This window comes from Henckelia pumila, unplaced genomic scaffold (genome assembly GCF_033568475.1).
Source record: "Henckelia pumila isolate YLH828 unplaced genomic scaffold, ASM3356847v2 CTG_601:::fragment_2:::debris, whole genome shotgun sequence".
Lineage (NCBI taxonomy): Eukaryota > Viridiplantae > Streptophyta > Magnoliopsida > Lamiales > Gesneriaceae > Henckelia > Henckelia pumila.
Window position 1 is genome coordinate 98,566 of NW_027331866.1, and position 19,777 is coordinate 118,342.

The following is a 19,777-nucleotide window of genomic DNA, read 5'->3' on the forward strand; positions in this document are numbered from 1 at the left end:
TGATATGAAATTAAGTTTTATTTAATAGTAAATTTTTCTCAAATACTAATTATTTAAATTATAAAAAGAGTTTTAAAAAGATATATATCTTTTTCCAACCAACAAATTTTTTCTTAAATGTGCAAGCATCATGAATGAGAATATAACAAAATTAATAGAAATGTGAAATAACATCATTAAATTTTAATTTCTCAAGTTTTATTTATTTTATTTAAGTTTTTATTTTGTAGCATCATGAATTTAATATTTTCATTTTGAACATTGTGTAAAATTGATTTAAATTTGGATAAAAACTCTAATAAATTTGTGTTTTATTTACAACTTGTTTAATGTTAAATATATAATAAATAATATAAAACTCAATCATAAATGATATAACATTACGCGGTGTTAGTTTTAACACACGAGTAGATGGAAGGATCAAACCGGGAAATTTTGAGAAATATTTGGCACAAAATCGGCAATGAAAAAATATTTAGGACTGAACCGGGAACTTTTAGGAAACATTTGGTACCAAACCGGGAACGTCACCGGGAATGTGTTCAAACATTTAGGACTGAACCGGAAATGTGTTCAAACATTTAGGACTGAACCGAGATTTTGCCCAAATTAAGATATTATTAGATACTAGCTACAGAGATACACATGTTGGCCCAAAAGCCAGACCAAAAAAGCACTTTTTTAAATGTTTTTCAGTTAACAAGGTGTTTGGTTGACTAAAAAAGTGATTAAATAAGCACTTTTTTAAGTCAAAATTAGAGCTTTTTTAAAAGCAAAAAATTGTAGCTTTTAAAAGCACTTATTTTAAAAAACCACTACAAAATCCAAACGGGCTTGTTGTGTGTGAAATATAATGTATTTAAAATAAAGAGTAGTGAGAGAACATGTGTCTTGGGATGAGAAGTTATTCAATTGTTTTTAGGAATCAATAAAATTGAAAAATATTTTAGTAAATTATCAAATCGGTTTTTATACGGGGCCGATGGTCTATTGAATGGTAAGATATATACACAAGAAATAAATGAATAATAACAATAGCAGTTGTATATTTTTTTTCCAGGGGGAGCTTGAGGAAATATCTCGCAGACGATGATGGAGGCAAGTATTGTGATATACATAAAACTAACGATTGTTCACTTTCTTCAAGATCACACCAATATTATAGTACCGCACACCATCCTTGCTTATTATAAAAAAATAAATAAATACACACGAGCCCATTCTACGATTAAAACAGCAATCTTGCCTACTGCTTCTAACTTTGAATTTTTTTTGTCGTGAAAAAAAAAACACAAAAGATGTTGAAAGCTCACGTACAAGCGCAATCATTTAATCTCCGGCGACTCGGAATCGATCCCGGCGCCGGGAAACACTGGAGACCAGCTGGGAAAGTCGATATCTTTTCTGGGTCCCGGCCAAGGGTGATTCTTGGACCTGTTAAGGCAGTGATCAGCAGTGGGGATAGCAAGTCTAAGTCTCGTGTGGGAACAACAGATAAGCATTGGGAGAATGATGGGTCTTTGGCATCTTCTTCGAGCAGTGAAGGAATAAATGTGAGGGCGGTGATCAAAATAAGGAAGAAGATGAAACAGAAGTTGACTGATAGGATGGAAGATCAGTGGGAAGCTTTAATGAATGGAATGGGTAGAGGAATCTCAATTCAGCTCATCAGCGAGGATATTGATCCTGGTCAGTTTTGGTCCACTTCTTCATTTTTATCATAGTTTATCATAGTTTTGTCCACCATTTTACTCGTTTTTCAAGATAATGTAATGATTTTCTATGCTTATGGGTCCTCTGGATTTATCGATTTTTGGTGGAAAACAAAGGTTTTGGATATTCTAGCTACTGGTCTTCTAGCTGCTAGCTAGGATGACTATGATTTGGTCTGTTGACACTTTCTGCAGTGTATTATGTTCTTTTCCCCTAGAATTATTTGAATGATGTTGGGATTCGAGAAATTTGATTATATTGGTGCAAAGATCTCATTCATATGATTCGAATTACGGAGGGGTTGGAAGGAAAGTTTATATCAGCCTACTACAACTGTACGCCTCAATCCCTGGGCTTTCCCCGTATCTCTTGACGTCCAAGCTAATTTACCAAGGAATCATTGCAAATTAATAATAGCAACGTACACCACCTATGAGGTTATGAGGTATGGTCCTCTTGAAGAGGGCCATGATGAGTCTAACCATGGATGTGATCCAAGGACCTTCAAGGAAGCGCTATCATCTGAAGTGAGCATAAGGTATGCAAACTTCAGAGATCTATTTATGGTCTCAAACAAACGTCTAAGAGTCTAGTTTCAAACTTGTCTTCAAATTTGACGAAGTGTTGAAGAATCGAGTACCCATGGAGCCTTGCTCTCGGCTTTCATTTATGGATGGTTCCGCTGTTGGGCTTGTTGAGAAAGAGAAAAATTAGACACGAGGGTAGAAATTATTTCTTCGAGGGGCACACCTTTTACTACCCTTTTGGGTACTCCTTTGGCCATGAACCTCATCTTCTTTCTCGATACCGTTCTTTTTCGTTTGCATTTATCTACCTGTTGATAAATGACAATTGTTGAATCATGGTGGTTTGCAATTTAACAAGAAGCATTAGCTTTATTTCAACTTGTTTGATTGATGATTTTGTTTCTGAGTGTTTTATTTTATTTTATTTTTATGGATTTTCCTACAATCATAAGTCACAGGTGTTTTTGTTTTTGTTTTTTTAAATCAGAGACCAAATCAAGAAAGAGTGTTGAGTCTTTTGTAAGGGGTTGGCTGCCAAAGCTATCAGACAGTCCCTATGTTGTCGAGTATGGTGCTGATTTGACAGTTCCACGTGATTTCGGAGATCCTGGAGCTATTCTCGTTACAAATCACCATGACAAAGAGTTTCTCTTGATGGAAATTTTGGTTCATGGATTCAGCAACGGTCCCATATTCTTCCACTCTGACACATGGATCCATTCAAGAAAAGATAATCCTCAGAGTAGGATTATATTCAAGAATCAGGTAAGAAGCAAATCTCAAATACATGACTTGACGTGTACTTGAAAAACATGCTCCTGAGCAACCATGATTAACCTGTTTGATGCCAATTATTTTTTATTTTTTTATTTTTAACTGCTATAGGCATATCTGCCTTCTCATACCCCAGCTGGCATTAGAGATCTTCGAAGTGAAGATTTAATAAGTCTTCGTGGGAGCAAGGAACGGGAGAGGAAACTTCATGATCGAATTTATGATTATGATAATTACAATGATTTGGGTAATCCTGATAAGAGTAAAGATTTAGCCAGGCCGGTGTTTGGTACAAAAGAATGGCCTTATCCCAGACGATGTCGAACTGGTAGAAAACCAACTAAAACAGGTCCAGTTCTCTGTTTCTCTCTTCTTTTTCCCCCCCTCATTTTTTATTTACCAAGACAAGTCATTTAATACAGTAGCATTCTCAAATTGTTTTTCTGCTTCCAATCAGATCCTTACACCGAGACAAGAATCGAAAAACCACATCCAGTTTATGTTCCTCGAGATGAAACATTTGAGGAGATCAAGCAGAACTCATTTTCAGCTGGAAGGTTGAAGGCGTTGTTCCACAACCTGATACCATTAATTGCTGCTACATTATCAAGTTCGGATGTTCCTTTCACCAACTTTTCTGACTTAGATAAGCTGTATTTTGATGGTGTTGTCTTGAAAGACGAAGAGGAGTTACAAGGGAAAACGAATAAGCTGAACAATGTAATGAGGCAAATGTTCACTGTTGGTGACAAGCTACTGAAGTATGATATACCAGCCATTATAAAGCGTAATCACTTGATACTTAACATCGTTTATCATTTTCAATGGATTTTGAAGAGTTAGAAATTTCGTTTAAGTAAAAATTTTTTGAATTTTAACCAGAGAAGAGATTCCACCCCCCCCCCCCCCCCCCCAACCCACCCTCTGCAGGAGACAGATTTTCATGGCTGCGTGATATGGAGTTCGCTCGTCAAGCTTTAGCTGGGGTGAACCCTGTTACTATTGAGTTGTTAAAGGTAGATTGTATAGTTATTACCTGATTTTACTTGATAATCAATTACTGAAGGAGAGTTGTGAAGGGCAGTAATTATTGGCAGGAACTTCCAATTTTGAGTAAACTAGATCCTGCAACATACGGCCATCCAGAGTCCGCTATCACCAAGGAATTGATAGAGAGAGAACTTCGTGACGTATCTGTAGAAGAGGTAAAATTTTCACTTATCAAAGTGTTGATTACATAGGCAGTTTCATATCTCAACTGTTCGAGAACAAATTACAGTATTGTGATGTGTTTTAAATGATTTATTTCAGTAAAATTTTACCATTCAGGACTTCTCACAAAGTTTCAGTAGTTTTTGTAATGGGATATGGGAATTTCAACAACTACAAAATGAATGGTTTTGGTTGCAGTTATTTGGGAGCGGCAACCATCCCATTGGCCTATCTGATTACCTATGCTGTATAGTGATCGAATTGTAGTGTTTAATCGCTATGTAATTTAAAAAATATATGGGTTGTACTTTTACCATAACTATAACTGTTGGGAAAAAGTGATAAGCACTTAGTTCTACAATTTTCGGTGGCTGAATAAATGTCTTGAGTAGTTGCTCTTCAAAATTTGAATATAGAATCATTCTTATTTTCCCGATTCTTTTGCTCATCTTCACATTTTTGGTCCACTGCTCCCTTTTTTGTCTAATGCAGGCTATCAAGGACATGAAACTGTTTATACTTGATTATCATGACATACTGTTGCCATTCATAGAGAAGATAAACTCCTTACCAGATAGAAAAGCTTATGCGTCAAGAACAGTATTCTACTATACCCCCGATGGCATTCTCAATCCAATTATCATCGAGCTTTCACTTCCTCCTACAGCTTCATCGCCTAGGAACAAGTATGTTTTCACTCATGGACATGATGCTACTACTCACTGGATTTGGAAGCTAGCCAAAGCACATGTTTGTTCAAATGATGCAGGAGTCCATCAACTAGTTTATCACTGGTAAGCCTGATAGTTTCATAGTCGTTTGAATATTAGATTCTTTTGAATCTGGTGTTCTATAGCCTAGACGATACACAAAATTTTGCTTCTTTTTGGCATATCAATTGACAGACTGGCCGTTTTTTTTATACTGGAATGAGATTTTTCAGGCTGAAGACTCACGCATGTGTGGAACCTTATATAATTGCTACACATAGGCAGCTTAGCTCAATGCATCCTGTGTATAAATTGCTTCATCCCCATATGCGATATACCATGGAAATAAATGCCCTTGCCAGGCAAAATTTAATAAATGGGGGTGGAGTAATTGAAGCTTGTTTCAGCCCAGGAAAATATGCCATGGAAATAAGCTCAACTGCCTATAAAAATTTGTGGCGGTTTGACATGGAATCATTACCAGCGGATTTACTTGGAAGGTAAAACTTTCTTCGTGCGTGTCAAAATATGTTATGCTTCATAGTTATCTGATTAATTGTTTTCTTTCCTTTGTTGGAGTTAAAAATAAATTGAAGAGAGCACACAAAACATACTGGAATTAGATTGTTCGGCCATCAGGGCCTACATCGATGACACATTGCGGAAATGGTTAACAGTACAAGTATATTAAAGATCTATCTTCTTTTATATGGAAATATCAAAGATATTATCGGCATTGAGGATATCACATTTAATTATAAAATATTTATTTTGATTCATAATTATATGATATAGAAAATGTTTTTGAAATTTAAAGTGGTGTGTTTTGAAGGGGTATAGCTGTTGAGGATCCATCAGTACCTGGTGGTGTCAAACTTGTGATTGAAGACTATCCTTACGCAGCAGATGGACTTCTTATTTGGTCTGCCATCAAAGAAATGGTGGAATCTTACGTTGAACACTACTACTCCGAGCCAAATTCCATCACATCTGACATCGAGCTTCAAGCGTGGTGGAATGATATCAAGAACGAGGGACACCCCAATAAAAAGAACGAGCCCTGGTGGCCAAATCTAATGACTCAAGATGATCTTTCGGGGATACTTTCAACGATCATTTGGACTGCTTCTGGCCAGCATGCAGCAGTAAACTTTGGACAATATCCATTCGGAGGGTACCCTCCTAACCGTCCCACACTCATGCGAAAACTTATCCCTCGAGTAGGTGATGCTGAGTATGAAAAATTCCTGAAGGATCCTGAATACGCGTTCATGACCTCATTGCCAACTCAACTTCAGGCAACTAAAGTTATGGCAGTACAGGACGCATTATCAACTCATTCTCCAGACGAAGAGTACATCAATGAGTTGCACCGGATTCACAGCCTCCCCCATACTGATCCTGAAGTTCAAAAACTTTTTGAAGCATTCCGTGTGAAACTAGATGAGATTGAAAGGATAATTCATCAAAGAAACAAGAACGTAAATTTGAAGAATAGATGTGGTGCTGGTGTTCCCCCGTACGAGTTGTTTTTGCCTTCTTCGACTCCTGGAGTAACTGGTCGAGGAATTCCTAATAGCATTTCCATCTAAGGAAATCTTTTCACGCTATTTTTTTTTTCATTCTAGATGGTTTCTTGCCTGTTCCCTTGGGCAGATTTCATGATTGGTTGTGTATTTGTGAGGTTGTGAGGAGACAGGAAACCTTTCAATGAAGTGCAATGGTCTCTTTTATTTTGTGTTGTCAGGGTTCGCTGAATATTTCCCTGTTTTCGATGTCTCTTCGTTTCTTATATGTGATACTACAACCTTTTATCCAAGGTTTATTTATCCAACCACAGCTACCTAGCTAGCACATTATTAAATTAAAACTAATTGACAAACGAAGAATGATGAGCTATGTATAACTGTGGTCATTAATCATTCCAGAAACAAATCATTTTCATCTGGTTTGTATTTGTGGTGTTCTTCATGGGACCAGGGGCATGGTATCCCATTGCACTCCTCAAGTGCTTGACATTTTATTTATTTTAAAAATACCCCATTCTTTTATTTAAATACAAATTCTCATGTTCATACCTTTTCAAATTTTTTTTTTTCCAAATGGAAGTGAATAATATACACTTTTTTGGTATATAAAGAAAACTATCATTCTTTTTAGTTATCAATTAAAGGCTTTTCTTTGCTCCAAAATTAGATTGCCTAACACGTCGATTGGTAGTACGGTAAGAAATAAAAAAGATGTATAATATAACAAGAATGGACGGTATGTCCTTCCTCCCATGGGTTACCCTATTCATTTATTTGTGAGTAGCAGTAGCACAATCAGGGTATGCAATATGCATATAATAAAAAAAATATCATGTGATAGATGAAACGAGAAAGATAATGAATATGCATGATTGCCAACTACTGAATGAAACGTGGTTATCCAGCAAAGGGCCAAATGAATGTCAATGTGCAACAATGAATAAAGTAAAAGCCTTTTTGAAGAGGGAAAAAGCCTACGAGACGTTTGGCCATAGGATCTCATGGTTGTCCTTTTGCAGTGTATATATATATATTTTTTATTACTTCTCCTCACCTTTTTCTTACCTGTCAAATGTTAGATTGATTTTTGAATAACTTCAAAAAGCTCCCATTTTTCTGTCAATGGCTGACGCGCATATTCATATACAAGTGGAGGAATCAAAAGACCCACAAGTAAACCACCCTCTACTAAAAGGTCCAGAAGACCCACAAGTAAACATCCCCCTACTAATAGGTCCAGAAGAAACCCAAGAATCTGATCGCGGAAATGATCAAGAAGTTGTTTTGGATAAAACCCTTTACAGATTAGGGCTTTTCCTCTCTTTGTTGGGGTTTAACCAGTCTTCGGTCCTCAGTTTTTTGCTTTCTTGGGGTGCATTCTTGGTAATTGGAGTTTTGCTGCCAGTGGTGATGCTGGAGCTCTCTAATTGTAACGGGTGTGAAAAGGGTCAAATTAAGAATTTTGAAATCGGTATTATCATTTGCCAGGCTTGTTTGGCTGCTGCATCCTTGGTTTGCGTTTCGCACAACTTGAGAAAGTACGGTGTTAGGAAGTTTCTGTTCGTTGATAGATACAGTGGGCATGTCGAGAGGTTTAATGAGCAATACGCGAGGAAGATTTCAGTAAGTACTGCTGTATCACAATGCTTGCACGTGTTTGTGAATTTGACTGTGGGATCAGGGGTAGATTGAATTTTTGTATTTTTTCGAAAGCGTGAAAAGTTTTTGTATTTTGGTGGGTCAAAGAATCGCATTTCAGAATGTGAAACGGTACCTGTTTTGAGGTCAATGTGTTTCTTTGAATGTGCCTATTTTGTTCGTTCGAGAATTAAAATGCAAGATGATTGAATATAAGGATGCTGGATTAGACTTGAACCCAGATGGAGTAAATCCTCTGTAATAACTGGTTGATGGAGTAAATGCAAGATGATTGAATATAAGGATGCTTACTTCTTCAACTGGCTAGGTTAGGTCCAAGACCACATATTTCGGCTGTTAAAAAAAATGTTGATCTTAATATCATGTACGATTTCTACCATTAATCAGAAGTTCATGATTATATATATGGTCTTTTTTATAAACCAGTTTTTTGTACAACTGCTTGACATTTGCATTCTACCTTTTTGGTTTCGTGGTTGGTTTGTTTTTTTTCCCGCTGTTTCTTGAACTCCTAAAGCTGGATTTCCATCACACTCCGAAGAGATGATGATTCAAGTGATTGTTTCACATGACTTTCAAATTCTGATAAGTTCAAAAGGATCTTCTCTGCTTTTGCAGGATTCTGTGCGCTTACTATTTTTTTGGGTGCTGCCATGTTTCCTTCTAAAGGCTACTCGTGAAATCATTCGAATTATGTATGTTCATCATGAGTCGAGGTGGCATTCTGCTGCTATTCTGTTAGCATTTGTATTTTCTTGGACATACGTGACTACCATCTTTCTTTCGGCCTGCATTCTGTTCCATGTTGTTTGTAAATTGCAAATTATACATTTCGAGGACTATGGGAAGCTTTTAGAAAGAGAATCCGATGTTTTAGTATTGCTACAAGAGCATGCTCGTCTCCGTCATTACCTCTCAAAAATAAGCCACAGATTCCGAATATGTCTCCTCCTGCAATTTCTGATAGTGACCATAAGCCAGTTCTTGACTTTGTTCCAAACCACCGGATATAATGGAATCATCACTTTCATCAATGGTGGTGATTTTGCAGTAAGTTCCTCTAGTTTCTTCTTGTTCTTCGATTCTTGAATTCTTGGAATTCGGAGATATTTCGGATTCCTTGTTATTTCGGGGGCAAATTCAGTGGAGGTCAACTAGCAGAAGTCTCCTACAAAAGAAAGTTTCTACATATTTTATTTGTATCTCTCTTGGTAGCCACACGGCCAGGCAACACGAGTGTCTTTATCATACTGATGAATGAAATAGTATATGCATCGAAATTTCTTCTCAGGTAGAAACCAAAGACTTTTGAGAGAATGATGAAGTACGCATTGAGCCACTAAGGCACATATGGCATTGAACGGATGTGTAGCATGCAGTTTACACTTTTAGCAACTATAGTTTTTATAGATTGGAAGTTTTGCCTTAGTGGGTTGCATTTAGATTATGGATTTGAACTTCATGGATTTAAAATTTGTCATTCAATTACATCGTGAATGTTTTGCTGCAAATTTTAAACCAACGCTTCTGAAAGCTGTCTTTTGGAATGTTTGGAATTTCTGCTAATGGTTGTCATTTGAACTCCTTTGACATAAATCAGTAGTTATATCCAAACCTATCAATCCTACCACAACCGTAAGTTCACTCCCTCATCAAAATTCACAGGCTCGCCATTGCATTTAGCTTTGCTTTGTCTGCTGAGGTTGACTTTTCCTGCCTGTTAAACTGCGCAGGCGTCTTCACTGGTTCAAGTGGTGGGTATAATCCTTTGTTTAAATGCTGCTGCAAAAATCTCCCACAGAGCCCAAGGTATTGGAGCATTAGCTAGTAGATGGCACGCCTTGGTTACCTGCGGTGCAAATGAAGCATCTCTAACGAGATATTCAAATAGCATGGGGAGTTTGGGAACCGCAAGTAAGTCAAGTTCTTTCCATATTGACTACTCAGAGAGCGACTTGGAGTCCCTCGATTTCCTTGCAGCACCAACGAATATGCAGCTTGCCTCTTACATGTCTTCACACCACAAACGGCTTGCTCTAGGTATGTGTTCAATTCGAAAAGGTACAAGTATACTCATAGAGAATGTGACACAACAAAATTGGTTTATGTCTCTATCGACCTACATCAATGACATAATGACCAAATGGCTAAACTATGTTGATATTTCTCACTTTGAGATTATATTCATCAGCTCTGTCTATACGTGAAAAATAGATTGGCATGATGATTCCAAAAAACGGAGATAAATATCATTGAAATCTTATTTACTGATAGACTCATATCTAACATATATCATCATATTGTTTAATTTCTAACAGAATGCTACTGCAAACATTTTCTTATTGAAATGAATTGGTTATTTACACTGCATGTGCAGTAATATATCTGCAGGCTAATCCCGGAGGAATCACCATATTCGGATGGACAGTTGATCGAGGTCTCATTAATACTATATTCTTTCTCGAACTGTCACTAGTCACCTTCGTTCTGGGGAAGACAATAGTAATCCCCTCAGTCTAGTATATATATAGACCATGTAAACATGGCTATTTCATAATCGTACTCGAGTTAGTAAACAAGCCAATCTTGCTCTTGAAAAGCATCGGGAAAGAATTTTTGTATATTGCCTACAATTTTCACAGCTGCTCTGTAGCATAACATCTTTGTACAAAGTACCTATTCTGAAGGTTTATGGTACACAAGGCAAGTCTATTTTCCTTCTTACTATTATTTAAACTTTGTTAGGGAATTATGGGTTTGATACAAGGAACTATGTGCAAACTGCAAACTATTCTTGGGGTAAACGAAACAAACCGAGCTGAATATTAATAAAAATTTAAAGCTTGAGTTCAACTTGAATTAAGTACATTCAAGTTGAACGACCGAAATTTTAATATTTTTTCTGCTCGAAACGATGTTCGAGTCGAACTCGAAATGTTCGAAGCATGCTCCAGCTATTCAAATTTCGTACTAAACCATTGTTTTCGAACTAAACTATTGTTTGAACATTAAGATTATGAAACTAGTCTTGAAAAAATATTTGAACACATTAACTCTTGAGTTCGATAACTTCAGATAAGAATCAACCAACTAAAAAACTCGACTAAATTCATTCACAATCCTAAATTATTCACGTCCGCAGCCATACAAAAATTTTAATTTGTGCATCTACGGAAACTCTCAGATCTTTGGTTGCAATTGAATGAACACAATTTTTTTTTTTGAAACTGAAACCAATTGCATTTAAGAAATCAAATCCGGTACAATAACATTAGAAATAACAATAGGAGAAGGAACAAATCTTTCTCAGACATAAAAACAATCCCCCTAGCTAAAGCATGGCAGCCTGATTCGCTGATCTTCAAACAAAAGCAAAAGTACAAGATGAAACATCGAGCGAGTTATTTGCAATCTTCGATGATGAGGTTCACATTTGAGAAATCCGGTTCAGTGCTGTTAAGAGCTTCGATAATTAATAATGCGTCAGATTCCATAATTATAGAAGATAAATGAAGGTTTCTTATCCAACTAAGAGCTTCACGAATGGCTAGTGCCTCTGCCATCGCTGGATCATAGTTACCATGCATTCTTCCTTGAGTTGCTGCGAGAACGATCCCATGAGAGTCACGGATGATACATCCGAACCCAACATGAGGAGGAGATGTATGAACAGCAGCATCTACGTTGCACTTGAGAAAATGCTCTGGAGGTCTTTGCCACGTACTGACACAAGAAAGTTGGGTGGCTTGAAGGTTGGAAGCAATTTTGAGCTGAGCTTTATTCCATTGAGAAAGAAGATCCAAAGCAGATAAATAGACATGATTTGCTGTTGAACATGTGCCGTTCCAAACCACATTATTACGATTGCGCCAAATGCTCCACAAGAGTGTTGCAGCTATTGCAATTTCCTTCGCTTCCTTGAAGACAACCAAATGATTCCACCACTCGACAAGTGAACTCGAAGATGCTATAAAACTCCCAATTGGAGAAAGGCTCCGGACTGTCCTGACAAAAGGACATGACACTAAAGCATGAAAAATATCTTCTGATTCATTTTGGCAGAGAGGACAAACATCTGGAACGTCAATTCGCCTAGTTTGTAAGGCTTTCAAATTAAATTCATTTCATTGGTTTGTATGACTCAATATCTGCTGGATTTTAAAAACATTCCCTCTTAATCCATGTTGACGCATTGATAATTACGATAGATTTTGAACCACAAAACACAACCTTGGTTCTGAAAATACTTGTCTACTTAACTTACCCGTGCACAAAATTAACCCCGCAAATATCTTTAATTGGACAACTACATTACGGCGTATAAATCAAAACTTAATACTTGAGAAACCCCGACACCTACTCGACTTCCTTGACAATCACGGTCCGGAAATAGTCAAAACAGTGACCACTCACTTGACACGTAAATTAAAAGATGAAAAAGTATACAAACTTGCAACGTATAATTGATACTGCTAAGCCGTGTGACTTACACGCATTATACACATCCTATTTTACCCAACATGGCAAAAATACAAAATTCAACAATCAACCCTTGGCCAGTGCAAAGGCGTGAATCTCCTGTTTTCTCTCCAACCATCCTGCTCAAAACTAGCGAATTGCATGAAATTGGAACTCACGAGACATTAGAAGTCTAAACTCATTGAAATTGGAAATTAACTTCAGAGGGAAAAAAAAAAGGTAAGATGCATAAAAGGATCGTGGTCGCTTTCATTAGGCCTCCATCTGATGGTGGCAAGGCATTTCGTCCATCATTTTATTCAATGGCAGTACAACAAATAAACTCACGGATGGATTCCAGCAACTGCTCAAGAGACACTTGGATAAGCTCATCTCAAATTATTGTAACATAAAGATGGGAATATAATGTTACCTGCAACAAAAATCTGTCTAACAAATACTTGGTTCAAAATACCTGTTTTTACTAGGTGCAGCAAAGAGTCCCATCAATGCTCTTGCCCAGCTCAGTTTTCTTCAGCAAGCTCGATATTTATGCCAATGACATAAGCATTTGCTGCAAACGGTTGAAAATAGGCACTTTGTAGATGAAACATTTCTAAAATACCAATATAAGATTCCACTCATGATTCAGATATTAATGGAAGATCATCCTAAGAAGTACGCAGAAAATCAAAATCCAGTAAGGATCTCGACCAGCAAAAAGGCATTCAGTATAAAGCTAACGAATATAAGACAAATCTGAAAAAAAAGAGCCCTCTAAGGGGCCCAGAAATATGCACCAAATATTATAGATCAGTCTGCGAACAAATAAAAATGGTTTGGTCGTGTCAAGAAATATAACATGAACATAGATGTAAATCAAGTTCCTAGAGAAACAACTGCCTGTAAATGCAAACAAGGCTGTTTGAGGTAACTTCATGAATAGTATGGAATAGTATACAACTTTGCATATTAACAGATGGACATATAAATGAAGCACATAAAGCCAAAACACCCGAGTCCATTTTTCAAATATATCGGGGTCCCAATTGATATCCAAAATATCTTCTGGCCACTAGCAACTAAAGGAAAATGGAAAAAATATTTACTTTAGAACATGTCTCAGATTTTAATTTTAATATTTTTTCCCTATATTTATTGCGCTCAGCTGTTTAAATTTCACACAACAGGAAAGATAACTTCAATAAAATACCAAGATAAAAGTCGTACCAATTTTAAAACCAATAATTTCAACCAAAAACTATAAAGCAAAATGGATTGAAAATAAGATATAAAAGTTGCATGTACCTCAATTAAGGTGCAGGTGACAAAATAAAACAACAGTCGAATGGAAATTCATTGAATTGCTATAAATGTCAAGTCCTGAAAGTGAGCTCTTCAACCAGTTTGCACTACTGTGACATTTCAGATGAAAGTGGTAGAAGTTCAAATTTATTGTCAAAGTTTTCTCCTCACATTCAACAGCTAGGGGCGGGGAGATTTTTTATCCTCAGCCAGAGATACAAACATGCAACGCAAGCACACTTGTAGTTAAAAATAATAAGCAACTGCCAAGCAAAAAACAAGCTAAATTATTTCCAGCTTTCTAGAAGGATGGACTGATCAAAATGTAATCAATGATAAACAAACCATATCACACTACTCTAAACTGGAAGAAAAGTATGTAGCGTCCTGTAATTTACATAAGAGCAACTCATAATACCTACAATTAGCATCCATGCTTCTCTGTTCCTTGACTTGAAAATAAAAAATAAAAAAAAGACAAAGAAATGAGATATTTGACTATTTTACAGACACAAGCTAGGGGAAGCTTCACATGACATGATACATTGAGTAAACATGAATAAACCATTTGAACTTTTCCCGATTGAATTATAGTTTATTGCCTCCAAATCACTAGCAACAGATGACTCATTCGAATTCAAATAAGAGCAGCAATAATTACGAGACAGAAATGCAGAAGAAAGTAAAAATAATAGATTGTAAATTGCTGTAACACATAAGCTCATATTGTGAGTGCAAATAAAACAACAAATCATTCTTCAGACCTTTCAACAGATTGACCAACATTCCATGGGAAATGATTACCCCGTTTGCAACTTTTTCATAATGATAGAGAACGTACAAGTCTGTTAGGATCTTAAAATTTGGAATTCCGACCTAGGCGTCGACAAGAACAACACGAGTAAACAAACACAATCTTCACAGAAAACAGTAGGAGATGACTGCTCCTTTGTAACCTATGAATATAAAAACAGGGGCATGATCCTAATTGGTAGAACCATTCCACATGGGCCGAGAAATTCCTGATCTGCGGATACATCCAAGTAATCAGAGCTGATATTTACCTCCAACATGAAGAACTTTAGTCAGATTCTTCTGCGTTGAGAACATAAGAACGCCCCATCCGCTTAAAATCAACGTCTCTTGCAAACACAACATGAGAATTAATTGGCCGAACCAGATGCGAAAAAAACAAACAGCATTGCATTTAAAATAAATTCCAAGTTAACTGTTTACAGTGCCTGATGACATGTTACACATAAGCTAAAATTAACTAGAAACAATTCCATAATGACAAGTGCATTGTCCCACACCTTTTTGTGCAAGCTGTATCAAAGGGTCATCGCTAAAGACAGCAAAACCAAAGACGAAAGATCCACAGTATCTGATTCCTGAGCAGTGACAGAGATGTTTGTCCACCAAATCAACAAAGTACCTGCTATAAAAAGTACAGCTTTCATCTAGTGAACAATGTTGGCCCTCACTTTTCCACCAATAGGCTCTGTCCTAAATTGTATCCCGCATATTGTATAAAAAGAAGATGAAGAATTTTAAATCTATTGACAAAATAAGCCACCAGTCCCTAATTCTCCTTGTCGCAACTCCTTCATCTGCTCCTTTAATGGATCAGGACTCTTCATTACCCTTCGCATACGTCTGAAATCATAATACAAACAATGAAATATCGGTTACCAAATATTCACAATTTATGATGCATGGAGTTAAGGTGGACAGAAGAAAGACCTGTCCTGTGCATGCTGAGCAGGAAAAGTAGGCATAAACTCCTTGGACTTGGGAAGCGGAACTTCATGGAACCATGGATGGTTAAGAGCCTCTGCAGCAGTTATCCGCTGCACAATTTATGAATGCTAGATTATTAGCTTGAAATTAGGAAATATCATCTACGTGAAAGAAAGGGACAGATGCTATGATAACAAGAATACCTTGTCAGGGTCATAAGTTAAAAGTTTTCTCAACAGATCAAATCCAGCATCAGAAAGGACAAGTGACCCGGTGAAGGATGTTGCTGGAAATTTCCTACGTAGTAGGTTATACCTGAAATAAAAACATCACCGATTAGAAGCTGTAGAATATCTAAGGCAAGTGAAACTGCCACCAACAGAGACCAAAAAGCCACACAGAATCCAAACCTGGAAGCCTGGCAGAACATTAACAGAAGAAAGCATAAATTTAGGGGTAAAACTTAGAGATGATCGAGTACATAATATGACTACTTACTCATTCTTGGCAAAGTTAACCTTCTTCACTCCAGGGAGTTTAGAAAACCCAGGCCAAATTGTCTCAGTGGGGGTGCCAAGGATTTTAAATATCTGTCACAGCAAGCAAACAAATCAGACCACGTACTATAATATCATTACACCTCGTAAAAATTGTTAACTAACAAAAATGTAGGCTCAAGACATATATACCTTGTCAAGCTGTTGAACCTCGGTGTTCCCATTAAACAATGGTTCCTTTGATAATAGTTCGGCCATTATACATCCTAGCGACCACATATCAATTGCAGTCGAATATTGTTTAGCTCCCAAAAGAAGTTCCGGCGCTCTAAAAGAAAACTTATAATTTAGTTCGAGTTTAAAATATTAAAAAAAATTGTGAAATATAACATAGAATAATACTGGGGTTACAGCAACCTCTGCTTCAGGGAAAAATCAATTTCTTTGTTATATAGCCGCAAACAAACAACTATGTGCGTAAAAATAAGCTCACCTGTACCACAAAGTAACCACCAATTGTGTATATTGTTTCAACGGGCTCCCATATTGACGAGCCAGACCAAAGTCACATATTTTCAACTCACCACGGTTATTTAGAAGTAAATTTGATGTTTTCAGATCTCTGTGAAGCACCCAGTTATCATGTAAGTACTTTACACCACCTATAAGCTGAAGCATGAGACATTTCACTTCACTTTGACTAAAAGGCTGTTTCATTGTCTCAATCAGTCCCTTAAGGTCATGTTCCATGTACTCCATGACCATAAAAATACTATCAAGATTGCTCCCCACAACTACTTCTTTAACATCCACAATGAAGGGGTGATGACAAGATAGAAGAATGTTTATTTCCCTAAGAGAGGTCAAAGGAAACCCTTCTCTTTCTTTCTCCATCTTGACCTTCTTCAAAGCAACAACTTCTCCAGTCTTCTTATCTCTGGCTCTAAAAACAACTCCATACGTGCCTTCGTCTATCTTATTCAATCTCTCAAACTCGTCAACATTTCTGCAACCCTGAAGCATATTAAAACTCCTCTGAGGGGCTGGTTCTGGGGTACCACGTGAACCAAGATCATCCTCAGATTCTGTCTCTGAGTGGCTAACACCAATATCATCATAATTACGTATTTGATCTGCGGCCACTTCAATGTCATCATTCTTGTTAGTGATGCCATGGTAACAATCTCTACTGGAAGATCTAACTTGTTTACCAGACACAGAGGACCTCCCCACCATCCCGTCAAAACCTTCTCTTTTCAGCTCCCAAAGTTCTGAACTTGAAGATGTCCTAGGTCCCTTCGCTTCGGCTGACTCAGAAACGAACTTCCTCTTATATTTCAGCATATATTCCTCACCAGAAATCTCACCTTCACCGGCTGGAGAGTCAGCATCATTTGCCCAACGAGAGGATATCATTGCACATGCAGTAGGTACATTGTCATTTTTTATTTCCCCAGCTTCCTGGAAATCAGACCATACTGGCAGAGAATAAGTCTCAGAAGGTGAATCTAACAATTTGGTAGATAAGCCAATTCGTGATTCTTCTGAAAAATCAACCTCCCTGAAATCAGTGGGACGTTCACTACAAGAAGGGTTAAAAGTAGGTGATGGGCGATAACAGTTTAGTACAGGAGGTTGACATGGTAGATTATTAGTTTCAGAGATGGTCTTACTTTTGACGGTTCTGTTAATGTCCCCATCGTTTCTATCCCAAACAATTGGTGAGAACTTCCTTTTCTTATTATGCATATGAGACATTTGATCCCCATGTTCCAACTTCCAAAGCTCAATCCCTTTATCATATTGAACTTCCAAATGGAGACCCTCCTCGGACCCATCGCTGAAAACTTCCCCAGGCTCTCGATCCATGTTGCTAACCACAAGATTGCAACTCCTACACCCAGCACCACTCAGACCGAAAGTAGAATGATATTCATCACGACCATTGGTCACCGTCCCTCTCATCTCCTTCGGTCCAATCCGACCCTTGCTACGGAGATGATCTCGACTCCAACCCTGATCCTTCTCATGCTCCATATCCCCCCCATTCCTGATAAGATTACAAGCCCCTTTTGGAAACATGATTCCTTTCCTCGACATTCCAATATCCGCCTCACGGTCTCTGAATTCGTTATCCCTGTAACCCCCATGTCTTCCAGCCGCCATAGATCAATGGGTATTCGCTAATATAAATAAAAAAAACCTCTAACTAGACAGCCCTGCCCCAATATGATTTTTCGAACGAAACCCCAACCTAGTTCCCAGAATAATCTATCACGGCGAAGATTTTTCCAACCACCGATAAGCCCTATTTCTACAGACAAAATTCAAGCAATATCTAGAAGAGCGAAAAACAAGAGATCGAATAAATAGAAAAGAGAACGAAGAACCGATTTGAAAACCCTGATCAAGAAACAACCATGCTCTCGCTCACGCAGACAGAAAAACAGACCTTCAAAAATCGATCGTAGAAATGGGCCTTGGAGGTTTCTGGATTGGGGCTCACTGAAATGGGCCCAACATAGTATTGGGTTAATCAACTTGAGAATAATTCGAAAATTAACATGAAAATTATTAATTAAGCATAAAAAAAGATCATATATTTATAGAGTTATTTGCACCAACCACCCCTTTAAATATTAAAAATGCACACTTCTCCCCTGTGAAAATTTAATAGGCATCTTCAACCCTGACCTTTTAAAAAATTAGCACACTCGCCCCTTCAGATGAGTGATTGTTGCGCACGCGCCCCTCATGTGACTGAGCAAAGATTTTGATATTTTTTTTGCACCAAATACCCCTGTGAAATATTAAAAATGCATATTTGACCCCTGTGAAAATAATTTTTAAATATATTCAATCCATAATACACAATTTTTAATAAAATCCAATTATAAATATTTAGAAATCATTTTTTGTTATATTAATTTTTTTTATTTTAAATGCATTATAATTAATTAATTATTTTCTAAAAAATATTATTACTTTGTCATGTTATCATTATTTTATTAAATTCATTTCGTATTTTCAACTTTTCCATTAAACATGCATTCATAAAAAAAATATTTAAATAATTTCAAGTACCAAAATATTGAACTAAACTGATAAGTTCAAACATATTGTTTTTTCGATTTAGGACTATATCATGAACAAAAATTTAAATTTTCGAGAATATGCATTGCACAATTTGTAATAAATAATAAAAAAATAACATGCTTATATAATTCTAAATCGAAAAAGTAACATTCATGAACTTATAATTTGGTTCAATATTTTGGTATTTTTAGATATTTAAATCCTTATTTATGAATCATGTTTAATGAAAAAGTTGAAAACACGAAGTAATTTGATAAAATAATGATAACGAGATAAAATAATAATTTTTTTAAAAAATTAATTAATTATAAATTAAAAATATAAATAAATAAAATTAAAAATGTTTGGTACTTTATCATTCACTTATCATTTTGATAATATTTTGGTACTTTTAGATATTTAAATCTCGTTTATGAATGCATTTTGAATGGAGAAGTTGAGAAGAAGAATAAAGTTTAATAAAACATGATAACAAGATAAAATAATAATATTTTTTAGAAAACAATTATATAATCATAATAAATTTAAATTTTAAAATAAAATTAATAAAACGAAAA

General features: G+C 36.5%; 4 protein-coding genes across 10 annotated transcripts; 2 read left to right on the forward strand and 2 right to left on the reverse strand.

Annotated features, from left to right (window-relative positions):
* The first annotated feature begins 992 nt into the window (after nt 1-992).
* LOC140873449 (lipoxygenase 6, chloroplastic) lies at nt 993-6,755 on the forward strand. The gene is made up of 10 exons (XM_073276564.1): nt 993-1,098; nt 1,299-1,689; nt 2,728-3,005; nt 3,126-3,363; nt 3,472-3,801; nt 3,945-4,030; nt 4,112-4,219; nt 4,719-5,020; nt 5,170-5,436; nt 5,769-6,755. The coding sequence occupies exons 1-10, from the start codon at nt 1,090-1,092 to the stop codon at nt 6,526-6,528; spliced, it is 2,769 nt and encodes a 922-aa protein (XP_073132665.1). The 5' UTR covers nt 993-1,089; the 3' UTR covers nt 6,529-6,755.
* A 454-nt stretch (nt 6,756-7,209) lies between these two features.
* On the forward strand, nt 7,210-10,854 carry LOC140873478 (uncharacterized). 2 transcript variants are annotated; one of them, XM_073276601.1, is made up of 4 exons: nt 7,210-8,088; nt 8,743-9,174; nt 9,858-10,164; nt 10,502-10,854. In XM_073276601.1, the coding sequence occupies exons 1-4, from the start codon at nt 7,588-7,590 to the stop codon at nt 10,642-10,644; spliced, it is 1,383 nt and encodes a 460-aa protein (XP_073132702.1). In that variant the 5' UTR covers nt 7,210-7,587; the 3' UTR covers nt 10,645-10,854. The 2 variants fall into 2 exon arrangements, with proteins under 2 accessions (XP_073132702.1, XP_073132703.1); XM_073276602.1 differs by lacking the exon at nt 8,743-9,174.
* Nucleotides 10,855-11,525: 671 nt separating this feature from the next.
* Nucleotides 11,526-13,089, reverse strand: LOC140873475 (uncharacterized). Its single transcript, XM_073276598.1, has 2 exons — nt 13,058-13,089; nt 11,526-12,129 (listed from the first exon to the last, which is right to left on the reverse strand). The coding sequence occupies exons 1-2, from the start codon at nt 13,087-13,089 to the stop codon at nt 11,526-11,528; spliced, it is 636 nt and encodes a 211-aa protein (XP_073132699.1).
* LOC140873493 (cyclin-dependent kinase G-2-like) lies at nt 12,570-18,566 on the reverse strand. 6 transcript variants are annotated; one of them, XM_073276637.1, is made up of 10 exons: nt 16,618-18,566; nt 16,317-16,452; nt 16,126-16,217; nt 15,831-15,942; nt 15,631-15,737; nt 15,464-15,543; nt 15,201-15,322; nt 14,952-15,029; nt 13,891-13,997; nt 12,570-13,156 (listed from the first exon to the last, which is right to left on the reverse strand). In XM_073276637.1, the coding sequence occupies exons 1-7, from the start codon at nt 18,288-18,290 to the stop codon at nt 15,219-15,221; spliced, it is 2,304 nt and encodes a 767-aa protein (XP_073132738.1). In that variant the 5' UTR covers nt 18,291-18,566; the 3' UTR covers nt 12,570-13,156; nt 13,891-13,997; nt 14,952-15,029; nt 15,201-15,218. The 6 variants fall into 6 exon arrangements, with proteins under 6 accessions (XP_073132738.1, XP_073132739.1, XP_073132735.1 ...); XM_073276638.1 differs by having other exon boundaries at nt 12,570-12,946; nt 13,058-13,156; nt 14,952-15,322; nt 16,618-18,565; XM_073276634.1 differs by lacking the exon at nt 13,891-13,997.
* Between the last annotated feature and the right edge of the window lie 1,211 nt (nt 18,567-19,777).